The 17,645-nt window shown below is 35.0% G+C and overlaps 1 protein-coding gene across 9 annotated transcripts in view; it reads right to left on the bottom strand.

The window, feature by feature from the left end:
• COP1 (COP1 E3 ubiquitin ligase) overlaps nucleotides 1-17,645 on the bottom strand; it is a 212,431-nt gene that overhangs the window by 122,683 nt on the left and 72,103 nt on the right. For all 9 annotated transcript variants that reach the window (XM_039460040.1, XM_039460044.2, XM_010336173.3 and 6 more), the window contains one exon: nucleotides 6,700-6,757. In XM_039460040.1, coding sequence (XP_039315974.1) covers nucleotides 6,700-6,757 — 58 coding nt within the window. The remainder of the gene's footprint in view (nucleotides 1-6,699; nucleotides 6,758-17,645) is intronic.

The raw sequence follows: 17,645 nt of genomic DNA, 5'->3' as shown, positions 1-17,645 counted from the left end.
GTGGAGCTTTCATTAAAAAAATAAAATTGGGTGGGCGCAGTGGCTCATGTCTGTAATCCCAGCACTTTGGGAGGCCGACGCAGGTGGATCACAAGGTCAAGAGATCAAGACCATCCTGGTCAACATGGTGAAAGCCCATCTCTACTAGAAATATAAAAATTAGCTGGGTGTGGTGGCATGAGCCTGTAGTCCCAGCTACTCGGGAGGCTGAGGTTACAGTGAGCCAAGACTGCACCCCTGCAATCCAGCCTGGGCAATGAAGCAAGACTCCATGGCAAAAAAAAAAAAAAGATTACACTATCAAAGTTTTTAACATTTTGAACCAATTCAGCCATTTACTTGCCATGATTATGACACCTTTCCTAATTTGGGTATACATTTGTTTCTGGTGTTTTTTTATATGTAGGATAGGTTTTTTTCTTAATTTCTGTATTTCTACTGTTGTTTAAATTATTGTTTAGCTGATCTGAACTCTTTCAGTAAGTGAAAACAAGCTAAATTTCCCTTGTCCCAACATCATGTGTTTAATCTCTCCTTTCACCACTGATCTACATGCCCACCTTTCACCACAGACTAAACTATCAATTACTTTTTGGTAGATTTTAAATTATTATTCTGCTTCTTTTGTTACAGTAGTCTTAGAGTACATTGTAATAACTGATGATGTAAATTCATCATTAACCTCTGAATAATTCATTCTACTAATGAACTTTAATGTTAACTGGCCACATTCTATATACCCTTGAAAAAAACTACTGGGTTTTTTTAAAATGCAATCTAATTAAATTAGTAATCATGGTTACTGGTCTATCCAAATTGACCTAAAATTGTTCTAAACTATTTTAATATTTTATATTCTTAAGATTACATTTCATTAAGAATGTAATTTTTATTAGTATACATCAACATTGTCTTAATTATTTTAATGTACTCGGCATGATAATAGCTAATTTCAATTCATGTTGCATATGGACTTTTTTTTTTCTGTCTTTCTACATTTACCATCTAGTGATAATGTAGCCTGTTGGTAAATAATAAGTTCATATGTTTTCATTCTTATCTAAAAAAATTAAAGCATTCAAGGCTATGAATGTTTACTACAATTCTGACCACATTCCAGAAATTTTTCAAAAATAATGTTTCCACTAGCAGTACTTTTTGAACGCACTGATTTTTTAACACACAGGTAGTCAGAGGAGTCTTCGTTTACTCTTTTCCAGACTGTGTGTCTGTGTCTATTTGTTTATTTGGGGCTCTAATTCACACAATGCAGATGGTACTATTTACCTTGTTTTAGAATCAATCAGATTTTCAAAATGCTCCAAGGATTACTATAAATGACATATGTACATTGATGCAAAGTATGTATGGAGGAGACAGGTACCTACTAAACCAAGCTTAACTCATTTCACTCAAATAAAAAATCCAAAGTCCTTCTAATAGCCTAAGAAAGCCATAAATAAAATGTAGCCTCTGTTATGTTCTTTTACCTCATCTATTTTTATCCTCCTTGTTCACGTCTCTCTAACCACACTGGACTTCCGAACTATGTAAGGCATGCTTCACCTCAAGGATTATTTACTTCCTGTTCTCTGCCTAGAAAGTTTTCCCAGGGATATTCATAGAAATATCTCCGCCTCCTCACATCCTGGTCATTCAAAAGTCACCCATACTTTTAAGTTATCTTTCCAACTATACTGGAAGTTACATTACAGCAGGGATTTCTATCTGTTTGAGTTTTGTTCAATGAGGTATCTCCAGAGCCTAGTAATATCAGGTAGGTTAAAAAATAAAAAAACAAAAACAAACAACAGCAACAAAAAACTGTTGGTTGAATAAGTAAGTATTTAAAATCAAAGACTCTGAAGCCATAATGTCTGGGTTAAAATCTCACCTCCCTCCTCTACTAGCTGTTATTTGGGTCAACCTCCATAACTTCTCTGTGTACCAGTTTCACTCTCAATAAAAAATATTAATAGTATTTATCTCATAGAGTAGTTCTGAAAGTTAGTTAATACATGTGAATAGTTCAAACAGTGTCTATGAAAAGTAACTGCAAAACATATGTTACCTATTTAATTTCTAACAGATTTTGCTTTACATCAATTCCAATCATTCATGACATAAAGTTTTACTACTTTTGGAAAGTATACCTTTTATTTACGTAAAAAAAAACTGTCCTATTTTTTCTTACTTTTGGGGTTTTTGTTTGTTTTAGTTTTGCAGTATTCTTTAGTTTGCATTTGCCAGGCTTATACTCAACTATCCACTATTTCAATTGTTTTTGTGTCAGTTTATTTAGGTTTAGCTATTATTTGGACCATAGCTGGAAATGAAGGGTAAGGCTTTCAATGCAATATCACGTCAGCTCCATCTCATAAAAACACTAGTAACGTTTACTCCTCAACAACTACCCAGTCCTCTAACAGTTGCTAAGAATTCTCCTGGGAGACACGCTATTTAATCCTTAAGCACGCATTTACCACACATATAGTGACTCATAGATTAAGTAGCTCTCTTTCCTTAAGTATTTTCTCTTTTATATAAATTCTTATTTTATATAAAAAAATTCTATTTATATAAAAGAATTTATATAAGTCATCAATTCTTATAAATTATTCTAAGTTGGATGGGCACAGTGACTCATGCCTGTAATCCCAGCACTTTTGGAGGCCAAGGTAGGTGGATCACAGGAGGTCAGAAGTTCGAGACCAGCCTGGCCAACACGGTGAAACCTCGTCTTTACTAAAAAAAAAAAAATTAGTCAGGCATGGTGGCGGGCGCCTGTAATCTCAGCTACTTGGGAGGCTGAGGCAGGAGTGTTGCTGGAACCTAGAAGGTGGAGGTTGCAGTGAGCCAGGATCACGCCATTGCACTCCAGCCTGAGCAACAAGAGCAAAACTCCGTCTCAAAACCAACAAACAAACAAACAAAATTCTTCTAAGTTTTGGGTGTGAGGAGAGCAATATACCCATAGGATTTCTTGTGGGAGGGGATGAGAATATATTAATACATTTTCTCATTGTACTATCTCAAACCAAAAGTCTTTCATCACATAAAAGTAAGCACTACGCTAAAATATTTTAAAAATACGATTCTGATTGCTCTTCTTTTTCCTCCAGATTCAATTTCTTTTTAGAAAAGTTGCTATATTATAGCTGTACATATCTGTGGGGGGTACACGTGGTATTTTGATAGATGTATACAATGTGTAATAATCAATTAGGGTAACTGGGATTTCTATCACCTAAACATTTATCATTTCTTGTGTTGGGAACACTGCAGTTGTCCTCTTCTAGCTATTCTGAAATATACAACAAAGTATTAACTATGATTTCCCTACTGTGTTATCAAATATTAGAATGTATTTACCCAATCTAACTGTATTTTTGTACCCATTAAACAACTTCTCTTCGCACCCCAAAACCTGTCCCTTCTCCACCTACTACCTCCATTCCACTCTCTACCTCCATGAGATCTGCTTTTTTTTGCTCCCATTTAAGAGTGACAATATGTGATGATTGTTTGTATTTTGATTCCTGGCTCATTTCACTTTATTTAATGATCCCCAGTTCCATCCATGTTGCCGCAAATGACAGGATTTCATTCTTTTTTATGGCTGAATAATATTCTAATGTGTATATACACCACATTTTCTTTTTCCTTTCATCTGCTGATGGACACTTAAGTCGATTCCAAATATTGGCTATTGTGAATAGTACTGCAATAAACATGGGAATGTAGATATCTCTTCAACACACTGATTTCCTTTCTTTTGGATATACACCCAGCAGTGGGATTGTTGGATCATATGATGGTTCTATTTTTAGTTTTCTGAGGAACTTCCATACTGTTTTTCATAATGGCTGTACTACTTTAGATTCTCAGCAGTGGGGCTTCACTGTGAATTGGATACTTCAAGTGGAAATGATTCTATAATTCAGTAACTTATTTAATAATAAATCTTATCTAGAACCACAGAAGACCACAGGGAGGCTAAAGTTTTAACTGGTAAAGAAGCAGCAATCACTCAGATTGGTCAGAGTACGGATGTGTCTGGTATCTTTTGTAGTTCGCACAGTGACCTTGTCTGTTAAATGTGACTAGACAACTTTATGGAGTGATCTTGCTTTTTGTTTCGCTTCATCACAGTCACAGGGTCTGATGTTGATGTTCTGTGAAATTATGTTCAAAAGGAGAACATAAATGCCTAGCTATAAATGCCAAGCCAGTTTCCAGATACAGTGACTGCTTTCTCTCTCAAGTTACTATGCTATATTTCAACTTAAGGCCTTAAATTTTCTCCTGATGTATTCCATTATGTCTTACAAAAATACTTGAATCTGGTATTTTCATGGCTGTTCATAAACAGATACAAACAAATCTATAAACTTCCTATAAAAAAGAATAGAATAGGCCGGGCGCGGTGGCTCAAGCCTGTAATCCCAGCACTTTGGGAGGCCGAGACGGGTGGATCACGAGGTCAAGAGATTGAGACCATCCTGGTCAACATGGTGAAACCCCGTATCTACTAAAAACGCAAAACATTAGCTGGGCATGGTGGCGCGTGGCTATAATCCCAGTTACTCAGAAGGTTGAGGCAGGAGAATTGCCTGAACCCAGGAGGCAGAGGTTGCGGTGAGCCGAGATCGCACCATTGCACTCCAGCTTGGGTAATGAGCGAAATTCTGTCTCAAAAAAAAAAAAAAGAAAAAAGAATAAAATAAATGCATGCATTGTACATGAACATAATACAGAATGAACATAGTACATAGTTGTCACATTTACTAGCCATAAAAGTAAGAAGGTGGTTACCCAGGTTTGGGAACAAGAAAAAGAAAAACAGAAGTGATATAATCCAAAAGGATTTCTTTTTCACTTAGATAAAAATAACTGTAATATTTTTTCAAATCAATTGAATATACAAATAAATGTTCACTAAAAACACCTCATTGTTTTTTATTTTACTATAAGGGATATTAGGGTGATTCTTTTCCTTTTTTTGAGACAGAGTCTCACTCTGTCACCCAGGCTGGCGTGATCTCAGCTCACTGCAACCATGGCCTGCTGGGTTCAAGGTATCCTTCCACCTCAGCCTCCTCAGTAGGTGAAACCACAGGCATATGCCACCATGCTCAACTAATGTTTGTAGTTTCTGTAGAGGCGGGGGTCTCATCATGTTGCTCAGGCTATATTACGGTAATTCTTAAAAAGTGAAAATCTAGAATTTAGACAATAGTATTGTATCAATATTAACTGCTTTAATTATAAAGTTATATTGTGATTATATAAGACAATATCCTTATCCCTAAGGAAATACATGCTGAAATACTTAAGGATAAAGAAACTTATGTACGTACCTTACTCAAACAATCCATAAAAGAAATTATATACTTATATATGTAAAAGAAAGGTTGAATGACAATGATAAAACAAATGTGATAAAATGTTAAGTGTTTAGACAATCTGTAATCTTTTTTAGTATTTTTATAATTTTTTTCTAAGTCAAAACTTATTTCAATATAAAAAGTTAAAAGAAGTAGCTGGGTGCAGTGGTACAGGCCTGTAATCCCAGCACTTTGGGAGGCCCAGGTGGGTGAATCACCTGAGGTCAGGAGTTTGAGACCAGCCTGGCTAACATGGCAAAATCCCATCTCTACTAAAAATGCAAGTATTAGCCAGACACAGTGGTGTGCACCTACAGTCCCAGCAACTCGGGAGGCTGAGGCTGGAAAATTGCTTGAACCCTGAAGGCAGAAGCTGCAGTAAAGATTGCACCCACTGCACTACAGCCTAGGCAACAGAGCAAGACTCCATCCCCTCCCCCCTCCAAAAAAAATATATAAAATAATTATAAAAAGTTGAAAAAGCATATCAGGCCTCAAAAATAAACTTGACAGATATCACTATCGCCAAGTCAAAGACGAAGTGAGGAAAGGTCAAAATAATCATAAACCTAATTCAAAGAGGTAAACCTGGTATCTACTTCACTCAAGACTACAGTCTACATTCCTTGGAAAAGCTGTAAGTTTCTAATAAAGCGTAATTCAATGACTGATTTATAATTTTCCTATCTCTAAGATAAACTATATCCTGATTACTCATAATTTTTTTCCTAAAGTATTTCCTTTCTCTCGGGTTATGAAATTACCAGTAAGTTTTTAAAAACTGCCAGGCACAGTGGCTCACACCTGTAATCATATCACTCTGGGAGGGTGAGGCAGACAGATCACTTTAGTCCAGGAGTTTGAGATCAGTCTGAGCAACCTGGTGAAACCCCATCTCTACAATAAATACAAAAATTAGCTGGGCATGGTGGTGCACTCCCATAGTCCCAGCTACTTGAGAGGCTGAGGTGAGAGAACTGCTTGAATCTAGGAGGTCAAGACTATAGCTTTCCAGCCTGCAAGACAGCCTGGCTGTCTCAAAAAACACAAAAAGAAAAACAAAACCTTTAGATTTGTTCCATAACAACTTGGTGAAGAAAATAAAATTTAAATTCTCACCACTGAAAAAGCAAATACTAATATTTGATTCTGCCATTATGCATTAAGAGCTATTCAAGTGCTAATCAACACCACTGCATTCAAAATGGCTTTCTTTGTGACAGGACATTTTAGTAAACTAATCTATGATTTTATAACTCAGGTAATTATACTCATGGTATCATAAAAACAAACTGTTAAAGATATCATTTACCTGAGAACTGCCACTGAAACCTGGAGGTTGGCTGTATTCTGTGGAATCAATAATACTACTGCAAAACGAAGAGAGAAAAATGTGATTTCAGTATTTACATTATTTTAACAATAGAAAAAGTAAATCTAAAGTATATCATATATAAGCCCAGTACTTCTAATTTCTAGGCAAAGAAAACATTGCCAATCATTTAATTAGGCATCAAATACACAATCCATAAAATATCAGTAAATATTTAAGCAATTTACCACTCCAATCCACCACCTCAAAGATATAAACCAAGAAATAATGTCAATAGGGGATCACTACAAGGCATGTGTCTACATAGATTTGCTTGTTTATATGTCATTTTCATATAGGCTAATACAGTTTGGGAAACTTTAAGGAAAAGAAAATTTACACTATTGGGAAAACAGCCCAAGCATGCAATCAAAAGCTATGGTTAACAGATCCTGCTATGCCACTAAAAAGTTGTATGTTCTTGAACAATTACCTTATAATCAATCACTCAAGTTTCCTCATCTGTAAAAATGAGGTAAGGAAGGCTAGCTATTTCTGAACTATCAAAAGAATAAAATAAATGGTAAAATAACAATAATCCTGTTTTTGTAACCCAAAACCAATATACTAGTTTCCTCTGCTCTGGTCAAACAGGATTTGCTTTTTCCACACATTCTTTTTATTTGGTTATATCCTCTGCATATTCTCCTATCTAACCCTAAAAAACCCTCTAGAAGTCTAGACTGTCTTTTACTTCCTCTATCTTAGCATTTTTATCTTGCCATTTCATCTTTCCTATCTCCCTCCCATCTTTAAATAAGCCTTATATGAAAGACTATCAACAACTGAAAATCACATGACATATATACCAACCATATAAACTATTATTTATTTTCTGTAAATTCTTCTTCTCTATTTCTACTATAAACATGTTTAGAATGGGCACAGTGGCTCACAACTGTAATCCCAGCACTTTGGAGCCCCAGAGAGGCGAATCACCTGAGGTCAGGTGTTTAAGTCTGACCAACACGGTGAAACTGGGTCTCTACTAAAAACAAAAAACTTAGCTGGGTATGGTGGCACGCTCCTGTAATCCCAGCTACTCAGGAGGCTGAGGCAGGAGAATTGCTTGAACCTGAGAAACAAAGGTTGCAGTGAGCCTAGAGTGTACCACTGCACTCCATCCTGGGCGACAAGAGAGGAACTGGGTCTCAAAAAACAAGCAAGCAAGAAAACAAAAATGTTTGTATTCTTTCTATCCTATAAAATTTAAGCAATCAAGATTACTAATTAGAATGGTTCTATATGCAAATACACAGAATGATTAATTACTTAGTACTGAAAGAACCTCAAAGGTTATAGCATGACAGGTACTCTTAGAAGTACACAGTTTGAATTTTACCCATAGAAGTGAATAACCTGACTCTGGGCAAGTGATTAATCTTATTTGAGCTCTAGCTTCTCCATCTATTAAATGATGAAGACACATAAGAGAGGCTGGAAATTTAAATAAGATAATGCATATAAAGTATGATCCCAAAACATTGTAAACATTCAGTAAATTTCTTTCTTTTAATAACAAAATTAGCAATAAAAAACTTCACATTTTCAAAAATCATATGAATCTGTCTACACAGGAGTCTTTTTTTTAAAAGGCATAATTAATGGGTACAAACATACACTCAGATGAAAAAAATAAGTTCTAATGTTTGACAGCAGACTAAGGTGACTACAGTTAAAATATTCCAGCTATTTCAAAACAGCTGGAGAAGGCCAGGCACAGTGGCTCATGCCTAAAATCCTTGCACTTTGGGAGACTAAGGTGGATCACTTAAGCCCAGAAGTTCAAGACCACCCTGGACAACTTAGTGAGACCCAGTTTTCTATATATAATTAGTTGGGTGTGGTGGTACACGCCTATGGTTCCAGCTACTCAGGAGGGTGAGGCGTAAAGATCACTTAACCTCAAATGGTTAAGGATGCTATGAGCTGTGATCACATAACTGCATTCTATCTAGCCTGGGAAAAAGAGTGAGAGGTTGTCTCAAGAAAGAAATGAGACGTGGTCTCAAGAAAGAAAAACAAAACAAAACAAAACAAAAAAAACAAAATAGCCAGAAGAAATCATAAATGCTAGCTGGGTGTGGTGGGATTATAGGCTCATGCCTATAATCCCAGCACTTTGGTAGGCTGAGGTGGGCAGATCACTTGAGATCAGGAGTTCAAGGCCAGCCTGGCCAACATTGTGAAACCGCGTCTCTACTAAAAATACAAAAATATTAGCCAGGCATTGCAGTGTGTGCCTGAGCTACTCAGGAGGCTAAGGCAAGAGAATTGTTTGAACTCAGGAGGCAGAGGCTGCAGTGAGCCGAGACCATGCTACTGCACTCCAGCCTGGGCAACAGAGCAAGACTCCATCTCAAAAAAAAAAAAAAAAAAAAAAAAAAGGAGAGAGACAGAGATAATAAGCCCTCAAGGTGACAGGTGATGGGATACACCCCAAATACTCTGACTTGTTAATTACACATTCTATGCAAGTTAAAAAAAAATCACAAGTACCCTCATAAACATGTATGAACTATTATGCATCAATGAAAAAATAAAGAAATAAGGTTAAATGGCTACCAATAAATGCAGCACATACAAAAAAGTATTAATTGTGTTCTCAACAATTCCTATAGCATAACTCAATTATAAAAGAGCCTTTAAAGAACTGAACCACATAAAGAACTCAAATGCTCTTGCAATGAGTTCATTTTAATAAAATATAACCATCGCTCACCTTCCCTATAGAGTCACACATTGGTATAGCAAGATCACATGCTATTTTCAGTTTAGTCCATCCAGAAACTAACAGGACTAAAAGTGAGGTAATGCAATGTATTAAAAACCTCTCTGTTCTTTCTACTGATGAAACTCAATCCCCTAGCATTTTATAACATTAATAAAATTGTATAGTTCTATATTTAGAGGCCCATAGAACAGAACATTTCCAGCTATACATTTTCATGGATTTTTGATTCAGAATTCTGTGACTCTAAGCCTGAAAAATGAATGATACTGATATATCAGTGTATACAGTGATAAAATTCTAATTTTAAATATGTTAAAAAAATACTCATCAGTTTTTTCAAGATAATCAAAGAATTAAAAATAGTATCTTAATAATGATTACAGAGTATGAAATTTATTATCTACCAGGTCTTAATTTTATTCACTAAGTAAAAGGTATAATGCAGACTGCAACAAAAAAATTTGAATAAAACCTGTTAATTCTGCTTAATATATATATCATTCCAACACACACACACACACACACACACACACACAGAGAGAGAGAGAGAGAAAGAGAGAGAGAGAGAGAGAAAGAGGAGAGGGGAGAGGAGAGGAGGGGGAGGGGAGGGGAGGGCGGGGGAGGGGAGAGGAGGGAGAGGGGAGGGGAGGGCAGGAGAGGGCAGGGAAGAGGAGAGAAGAGGAGAGGGGAGGGGAGCGGAGGGGAGGGGAGGGGAGGGGAGGGGAGGGGAGGGGAGGGGAGGGGAGGGGAGGGGAGGGGAGGAGAGGAGAGGAGAGGAGAGGAGAGGAGAGGAGAGGAGGAGAGAAGAGAGAAGAGAAGAGAATGTTAGAAATCACTGACAGGGCTGGGTCCCTCTTGATTCTGGTGCTATACTACTAAACTTTTGATTCATCCACAGTCACCAGATGGCAATAACAATATCAGTAGACCATTTACTGAGGGTTTACTATCCACTAACCTAAATAATTGAAACTCAGAGCTCTAACACAGGTAATACTATTAACATTCTCATTTCTCAAGTGAGAAAACTCAGGCACTGAGAGATTATATATTTGGTCCAAGATAACAACACTGGGAAATAGCAGAGTTACTCAAACCCAAGCAGTCAAGTTCCAGAGTCCACAAGAACCACCGTGCTACATAAACTACCTAGGCACTTTATATTCTCTAACTGAAGAACAGGAAAATCCCAGAGTAGTCCCTACTTTGTAGACATATTTTAAAGAGAAAAATGAAAAACAATAACCTATAAGACATAATAATTACTTTTTCAAATAAATGTCAATAAAGTTATAAAAGTAGCACTAACCAAGGCGGGCAATCACCTGAGGTCAGGGGTTCAAGACCAGCCTGGCCAACATGGTGAAACTCCAACTCTACAAAAATACAAAAATAAGCCAGACATGATTGCAGATGCCTGTAATCCCAGCTACTTGGGAGGCTGAGGTGGGAGAATCACTTGAACCCAGGAGGCAGAGGTGGCAGTGAGCCGAGATCACACCATCGCACTCCAGCCTGGGTGACAAAGCAAGCCTCCACAACAACAACAACAACAACAACAACAACAACAACAACAACAACAATACGCTTAAAGACATCAAAAGCTGTCAAGGGGAAAAATTTTCATGGTGGTAACTACAACTGATTTAGAAGTAATACAGTTTAATGAAATGATAAAAAGTTTCTAATGTTCTTGCTGGTAACAATGAGAAGCTTTGCTAAAATAAATAACAATGCCGCTCTTAATTTGAGGTATAAAAGAAATTCATAGTTATGCAAGTAGATGTCATACAACTACTCTCACCTAAATTATTTTCTTTCAAAAGCAAAGACATTTTTCCTAACTAGAAGGAAGATTAAGTCAATTTCACATGAGGTATACTATCATGAAGAGGTAGCCAAGAGAAAACAATGGTTCACTCTTATAAAAATAAATAGGCATACAGATTTTAGACTAGCCTTTTTTACTGAAAAAGGATGGTTTAAATTTAAATTATTAGTAGATACATTAGCTAATTAAATTATAGAGAGTTTTAAAATAAATGAGCAAAAATAAAGCACACTGAGATCATTTTAGGCTAAACATAGACAATAAATATGGAATTATGAATAAGGGAATCAAAATCCAAAATGCCATGTACGTACAAAAATTAGACTATTATCACTGATTTCTGTTTTGCTATAAACCATAAAAGAGAGAAAAATAAACTTCTACATTTAATAAATAAACCAAATGGAGCTACAGATAAAACTTGCTCCTTTCCAGTATTTTACATACAGTTACCAAACCAGTTTCTCCAAAAGAAAACACATTAATCAAGAAGTAACCTGAAAATACTAAATTTTTAATAATTTAATATTTTAATTGAATTTTAAATTAATAGTAAATCCCATTTTTTGAACAACCAAAATTGCTGTGGCCCCAATTTTGCAGAGACCTCCACAGATATTAGAAATCAGTCTTCATCTTTTTTCTTATTTTCTTCCATATACCCTTTAACATCTCTCACAATTAGTCAAATATATCACCCAAATCAACGAATCTGTCAACTAACAACAATAACAGCAGCAGCTAACATTTATTGAGTTCTTACTATGTACCAGACATTATTTTCATTTCTTTAAATATCATTTTTTTTTTTTGTAGGATCTTGCTATCACCCAGGCTAGAATACAGTGACACAATTATAACCTCAAACTCCTGGGCTCAAGCAATCCTCTTTCCTCAGCCTCCCAAGTAGCTAGAACTACAAGCGCACACCATCACTCCCAGCTCCTTACTTTAAACATACTATCACATTTTCTCTATCAAGATAGGTACTATTATCCTAATTTTACAAATAAGAAAACTGAAGCATATAGAAATTATTAAACTTGACTAAGGCCAGACTGCTAATAAGTTGTGGAGATAAAATTTGAAACCAGGTAGTAAAATTTCAAATCCTTACATTAAATTGCCAAGGCAACCTATGTCTTCTCTTCTTTGTGAAGAATCACTGCCCTGCCATTTTGAATGGTATGTTTCCCTTTGCTGTCTTAATGTTTTATTATTAACTATGAGATGATTTCCACAACCCTCTCATCCTCTATTTAGAGTAATGATGCCTGGTTTAGAATAGCAATTACACCACTTAACTGTGTGACACTGGGCAAATTAATCTCGGTGACTCAGTTCCCTAAGATGCAAAAGATAATAAAACCTATTACATGGGATTTATTATGAGAATTACATAGCACATGTAAATTACAAAACAGTAGTGAACGCATAGCTGGAGTACTACTTTTGACAGTTGCAACTTGTGCACATAAATGCAGTTCTCCTTTAGGACTGTATTTCTAAATTAGATTTCCTGATGTTGATGCAAAATCCAACTGAAAATTAAAATACAATATTTTTTCATTGTCTGTTTAGAAACAGACAATCCTAAACTCTTCTCATGGTACCTGAATTGCAAGGAGACAAATTTGGTATAAATAAGTGTCAGTGATTACAATGGTTTTTTAGCAATATATAGTTTTTTTGACAATATAGTTTGGCCTTAAAAAAACAAAAGTTAAAAAAAAAAAGTTTGCACTCAAAAAGATTATATAAAACCTCAAATCCTAAAATCTAAAACTGAAAATCAAATGCTTTTTGGCAACCTATTTAAATGAAATATAAAAAAACCTTATCTGAACACATCTGACATCATGTTTCAACGCTGAAATATTAATGTGCTTGTTTATGGGAAAGTCCCTCTTATTCCTCCATCAGTATTATGTTATATGACATATGTACTCTGTTACCTTTCTAAAATCTAAAATAGGTGAAGGCAGGAAAGGAATACAACTATTAGAAATTAGGAAGACTAATGCTTTTTCTAATTAGCATTAAAAACAATTAAATTAGCATTAAAAACAATTAAAAATCCAAAGGTCGGGGGATGTTGTGAATGGAAAAAATAATGATGGGACGTGGGTAGGAGAGAGAGTGTGAACAGCAGAAATGGCAAATGATAGCAGCATATGAAATTTTACATTTGTATATAGTTGTCCTTACACCTAAGCCAGTTTTATCACGTGCAGCTTTGGTTTCCCTAGGTACCTCCATTTCTGACCTCCTAGAATCAAAGTACATCTATAATAATAAAAAGAGCGAAGAGTTTCCTATGTGACTCTAACCTGAAAAATCAAAAAGCCATAACAAGAGGGTCTGATTATAGCATATAAATGGAATTAATAGAGCATGCTGGTATATACCAATAATCTGTTTCCTTTACAGAGACTTGATTTTAACTTTGCTCGCTCTCTCAAGCCCAGAAACTTTATCTGAGGTATTTCAAAGACATTATAGAAGAATGTGTAACTTTACACAATACAAAGTAAAAGAATTAAAAATCTTTACCCCATCCTGCACAAAACATGAAATATGCAATTACAAAACATTTGTGTTGAATTTTCTCTTATAAAAAGGAAAATAAGCACGTTAGAATTAGGGATTTATTTAAAAACATGTCAGTAATGGACTTATCACCAATTACCAAACGAATGTTCCCATAATTTCCAAAGTATCATCTCTACCATTCCCAAACCCCAGGCCTGCATTTGAATATCTGAAATACACCTCAAGCCTAACCAATGAGATTTAAAAAATCTGCAATTCAAATAGGAGTCTTGGTTGATACTCCTAAACACTGCAATTTGGCTTCTCCACAACTCAGATTTCAGAATTTAAATGAACTGTTAACATCTTCATCAAGCAGTGATTTTAGATCTTTTCTTAAATTTTAAAGAAAAATTTTAATGTTTCTGGGAACACAGCAAGTGTATACACTTATGGAGTACATGAGATATTTTGATACAGGCATGTAATATATAATATCACATCATGGAAAATGGGGGTATCCATCCCCTCAAGCATTTATCCTTTTTGTTACAAACAATCCAACTATACTTTTTTAGTTATTTTTAAATGCAAAATTAAATTCCTATTGGCCACAGTTGCCCTATAGTGCTATGGAATACTAAATCTTATTCATCCTAATTATTATTTTTTTAATCCATTAAACATTCCCACCTTCCCCGTCCCCTAGTCCCACACTACTCTTTCCAAGCTTCTGGTAATGATCTTTCTATTCTCTATCTTAATGAGTTCAATTGTTTTAATTTTTAGATCCCAGAAATAAGTGAGAACATGTGATGCTTATCTTTCTGTGCCTGGCTTATTTCATTTTACATAATAACCTCCAGTTCTATCCATGTTGCAAATAATAGAATCTCATTCTTTTTTATGGCTAAATAGTACTCCATTGAGCATGTGTACCGCATTTTCTCAATTCATTCATCTGTTGATGGACACATAGATTACTTCCAAATCTTAGCGATTGTGAACAGTGCTACAACAAACATGGGAGTGCAGATAACTCCTTTGTATATGGATTTCCTTTCTTTTGGATATATACCCTGGAGTGGGATTGCTGGGTAATACGGTACTACTATTTTTAGTTTTTTGAGGAACCTCCAAACTATTCTCCATAGTGGTTGTATTAATTTACATTCCCACCAGCACAGTACAAGGATTCTCTTTTTCTACATCTTCATCAGCATTTGTTACTGCCTAACTTTTGGATAAAAGCCATTTTAACTGGGGCAAAATGATATCTCATTGTAGCTGTGATTTGTATTTCTGATGATTGATGATGTTGAGCACTTCTACATAGACTGGTTTGCCATTTTTGTTTTCTTTTGAGAAATGTCTATCCAAATGTTTTACCTATTTTAAAATGAATTAGATTTTTTTCCCTATAGAATTGATAGCTCCTTATATAGTCTGGTTATTAATCCCTTGTCAGATGAGTAGTTTGCAAACATTTTCTCCCATTCTGTGGGTTGCCTCTTCACTTTGTTGATTGTTTGCTTGGCAGAAGTTTTTTAACTTGATATGGTCCCATTTGTTTATTTTTGCTCAAAAATGTCTGATAGAGTAACTAAAATTAAAAGTGTTTTATATAAATTCTTACCTATGTATTTTATTCATAAATCTCCTCCTTCCTCTGGCACAGAAAGAAATTCAGAATTTATACTAATATATGTCTGCATGACAATTGTTTAAAAAATGAATTAAACTTTCCCTTATCAGTAAAGGCATTTTAAAGATGAGAGATTATAGATCAAAAATTTTTATTTAGTATTTGTAATCTGTACAATATTTGTTTACTACTTTGTACCTTAGAAAAACAAGACTTCTTAGGCAAATTTAACTGCAGCAACTATCTGGATCATATAAAGCATACCCAGCCAACAAATACATCATTTTCAAACTAAATTATCTGGCCAGGCATGGTGGCTAATGTCTGTAATCCCAGCACTTTGCAAGGCCGAGGTGGGTGGATCACCTGAGGTCAGGAGTTCAAGACCAGCCTGGCCATCACGGTGAAACCCCATCTTAAAAAAAAAAAAAAAAATTATCTGATGTTCTGAACACAAAGAAGAGACTAATAACTCATCATCATTCTATAATTGCTTAAATACAAGGAATAAAGCAATTATGAGATAATTATTTCTAAGACAGAAATCATATCAATAAGATACATTTAGAAATTTAAAAGAAAAGCTATTACAGTGGCTTTGAAGAGGATTTAAAACCTAAACAACAGTATGCCAACATTCCTCATCACACCAAATTTTCAGCTAACCTCAGAAGGATGACTAGGTCTATACTAAGCTAATGGGTTCATAGGCTTAATAAGTTAAAACAAAGCTCTGTTTTGTATTCAATTACACATATAGACTTACATAATATTTAAAGAGCCTAAAATACATATTTGCTAATCCATGTAGGGTCCACCCAGTTTACCGGTCTCAAAAATTCAGAGATAATCAAACTTGGTCTAAGGACATTTTAATCTAAAAACAAAAAAAAAAGTACTGTCACATATGCCAGGAAGAAAAGCTAACAAAAATGTTTGGCTTTATTATTCAAAGTTTGAGTTAAAAAGTTAAAAATGTCTAAAATATTAATAATATGCTAGAAGGGTGGATAGTATATATATCCTTATAATCACCTTCCCACATACAAGAACCAATTCCACTTGGCAGTAAGTAAGAGACTATGTTTGCCTATCAATCTCTAATTTACTCATTATTTGCACATAACTATATAACAATAAAATGTAAACCATGGTTTATGCTGAGAATTATGGAGACTTTCTCCTCAGAATTAAAAGCAGATTAAAAAGGTTCTAAGTATAGCAGTCATTGGTTTGATTATTATACGAAAAGTTTGAAATGGACGAAAGGTTAAAAAAACCTCAACTGATTTTTAAAAAAAGCATACCTCACCTCAATGAAGCATGGCTGAGAGCTTTTATGGCAAGATTAAAACAATTAACTTACTTATTAAGTATACTAAAGGTCAATAAATTCACAAACTGTGAAAATTAAATTACATTCTACGTTAGGTATATATTTATTCAAAACCTAAGTCCCTGTTATATATAAATACATAAAAATGTGGAAGTATATAAAAAACCCAATATTCACAGGATTACACTACAGGATGGAAAATATGTATTTTTTTCCCCAAAATAATACATATTAAAGAAACAAGATCAAAATAAGTAGAATCTTTACAAAACAAACACGTGGTTAATTCTATCTCCTGCTTCCTTTTCCCCTCCCCTAATATTTTAGGGAAAGGGCATCTGAAAAAAGAATAGAAAGAGCTCATCCTAGGTTGCGGGTCTTTGGGGATAGTTACTTAACAGCTGAATCCAGAAGTTTCTAGGCAAAAGGAATAGGATAAGCAAAGATACCCTAACATTCTGCTCTGGGAGTTATATACAATTTTAAAGCATGAAAGCAGTAGCCTGGAGCTAGGTGATTACAGAGGGTCATGCAAAGAGATGGATCTAAACCAATTTACATAACAGGCAGCTACTGAAAAATTTTAAAAGAAACATTGTATTTCTGTCAATAACACATAAGAGGATAGATTAAAAGATTATTGCTAGATTCAGTGATGCTAAGGATCTAAACAAGGCAGAAGCAGTAAAACAGAATATGACAATTACAGCTAATCAAAATAGGGAGAATATATAATTCTGTGGGGCTGTGAAAGGGAGAGAATACCATTATTTGGCTTCTGCTTTTCTTTTTCATTTAAATACATAAT

Source organism: Saimiri boliviensis, chromosome 19, assembly GCF_048565385.1.
Source record: "Saimiri boliviensis isolate mSaiBol1 chromosome 19, mSaiBol1.pri, whole genome shotgun sequence".
Lineage (NCBI taxonomy): Eukaryota > Metazoa > Chordata > Mammalia > Primates > Cebidae > Saimiri > Saimiri boliviensis.
This window is presented reverse-complemented; position numbering and strand designations above follow the sequence as displayed.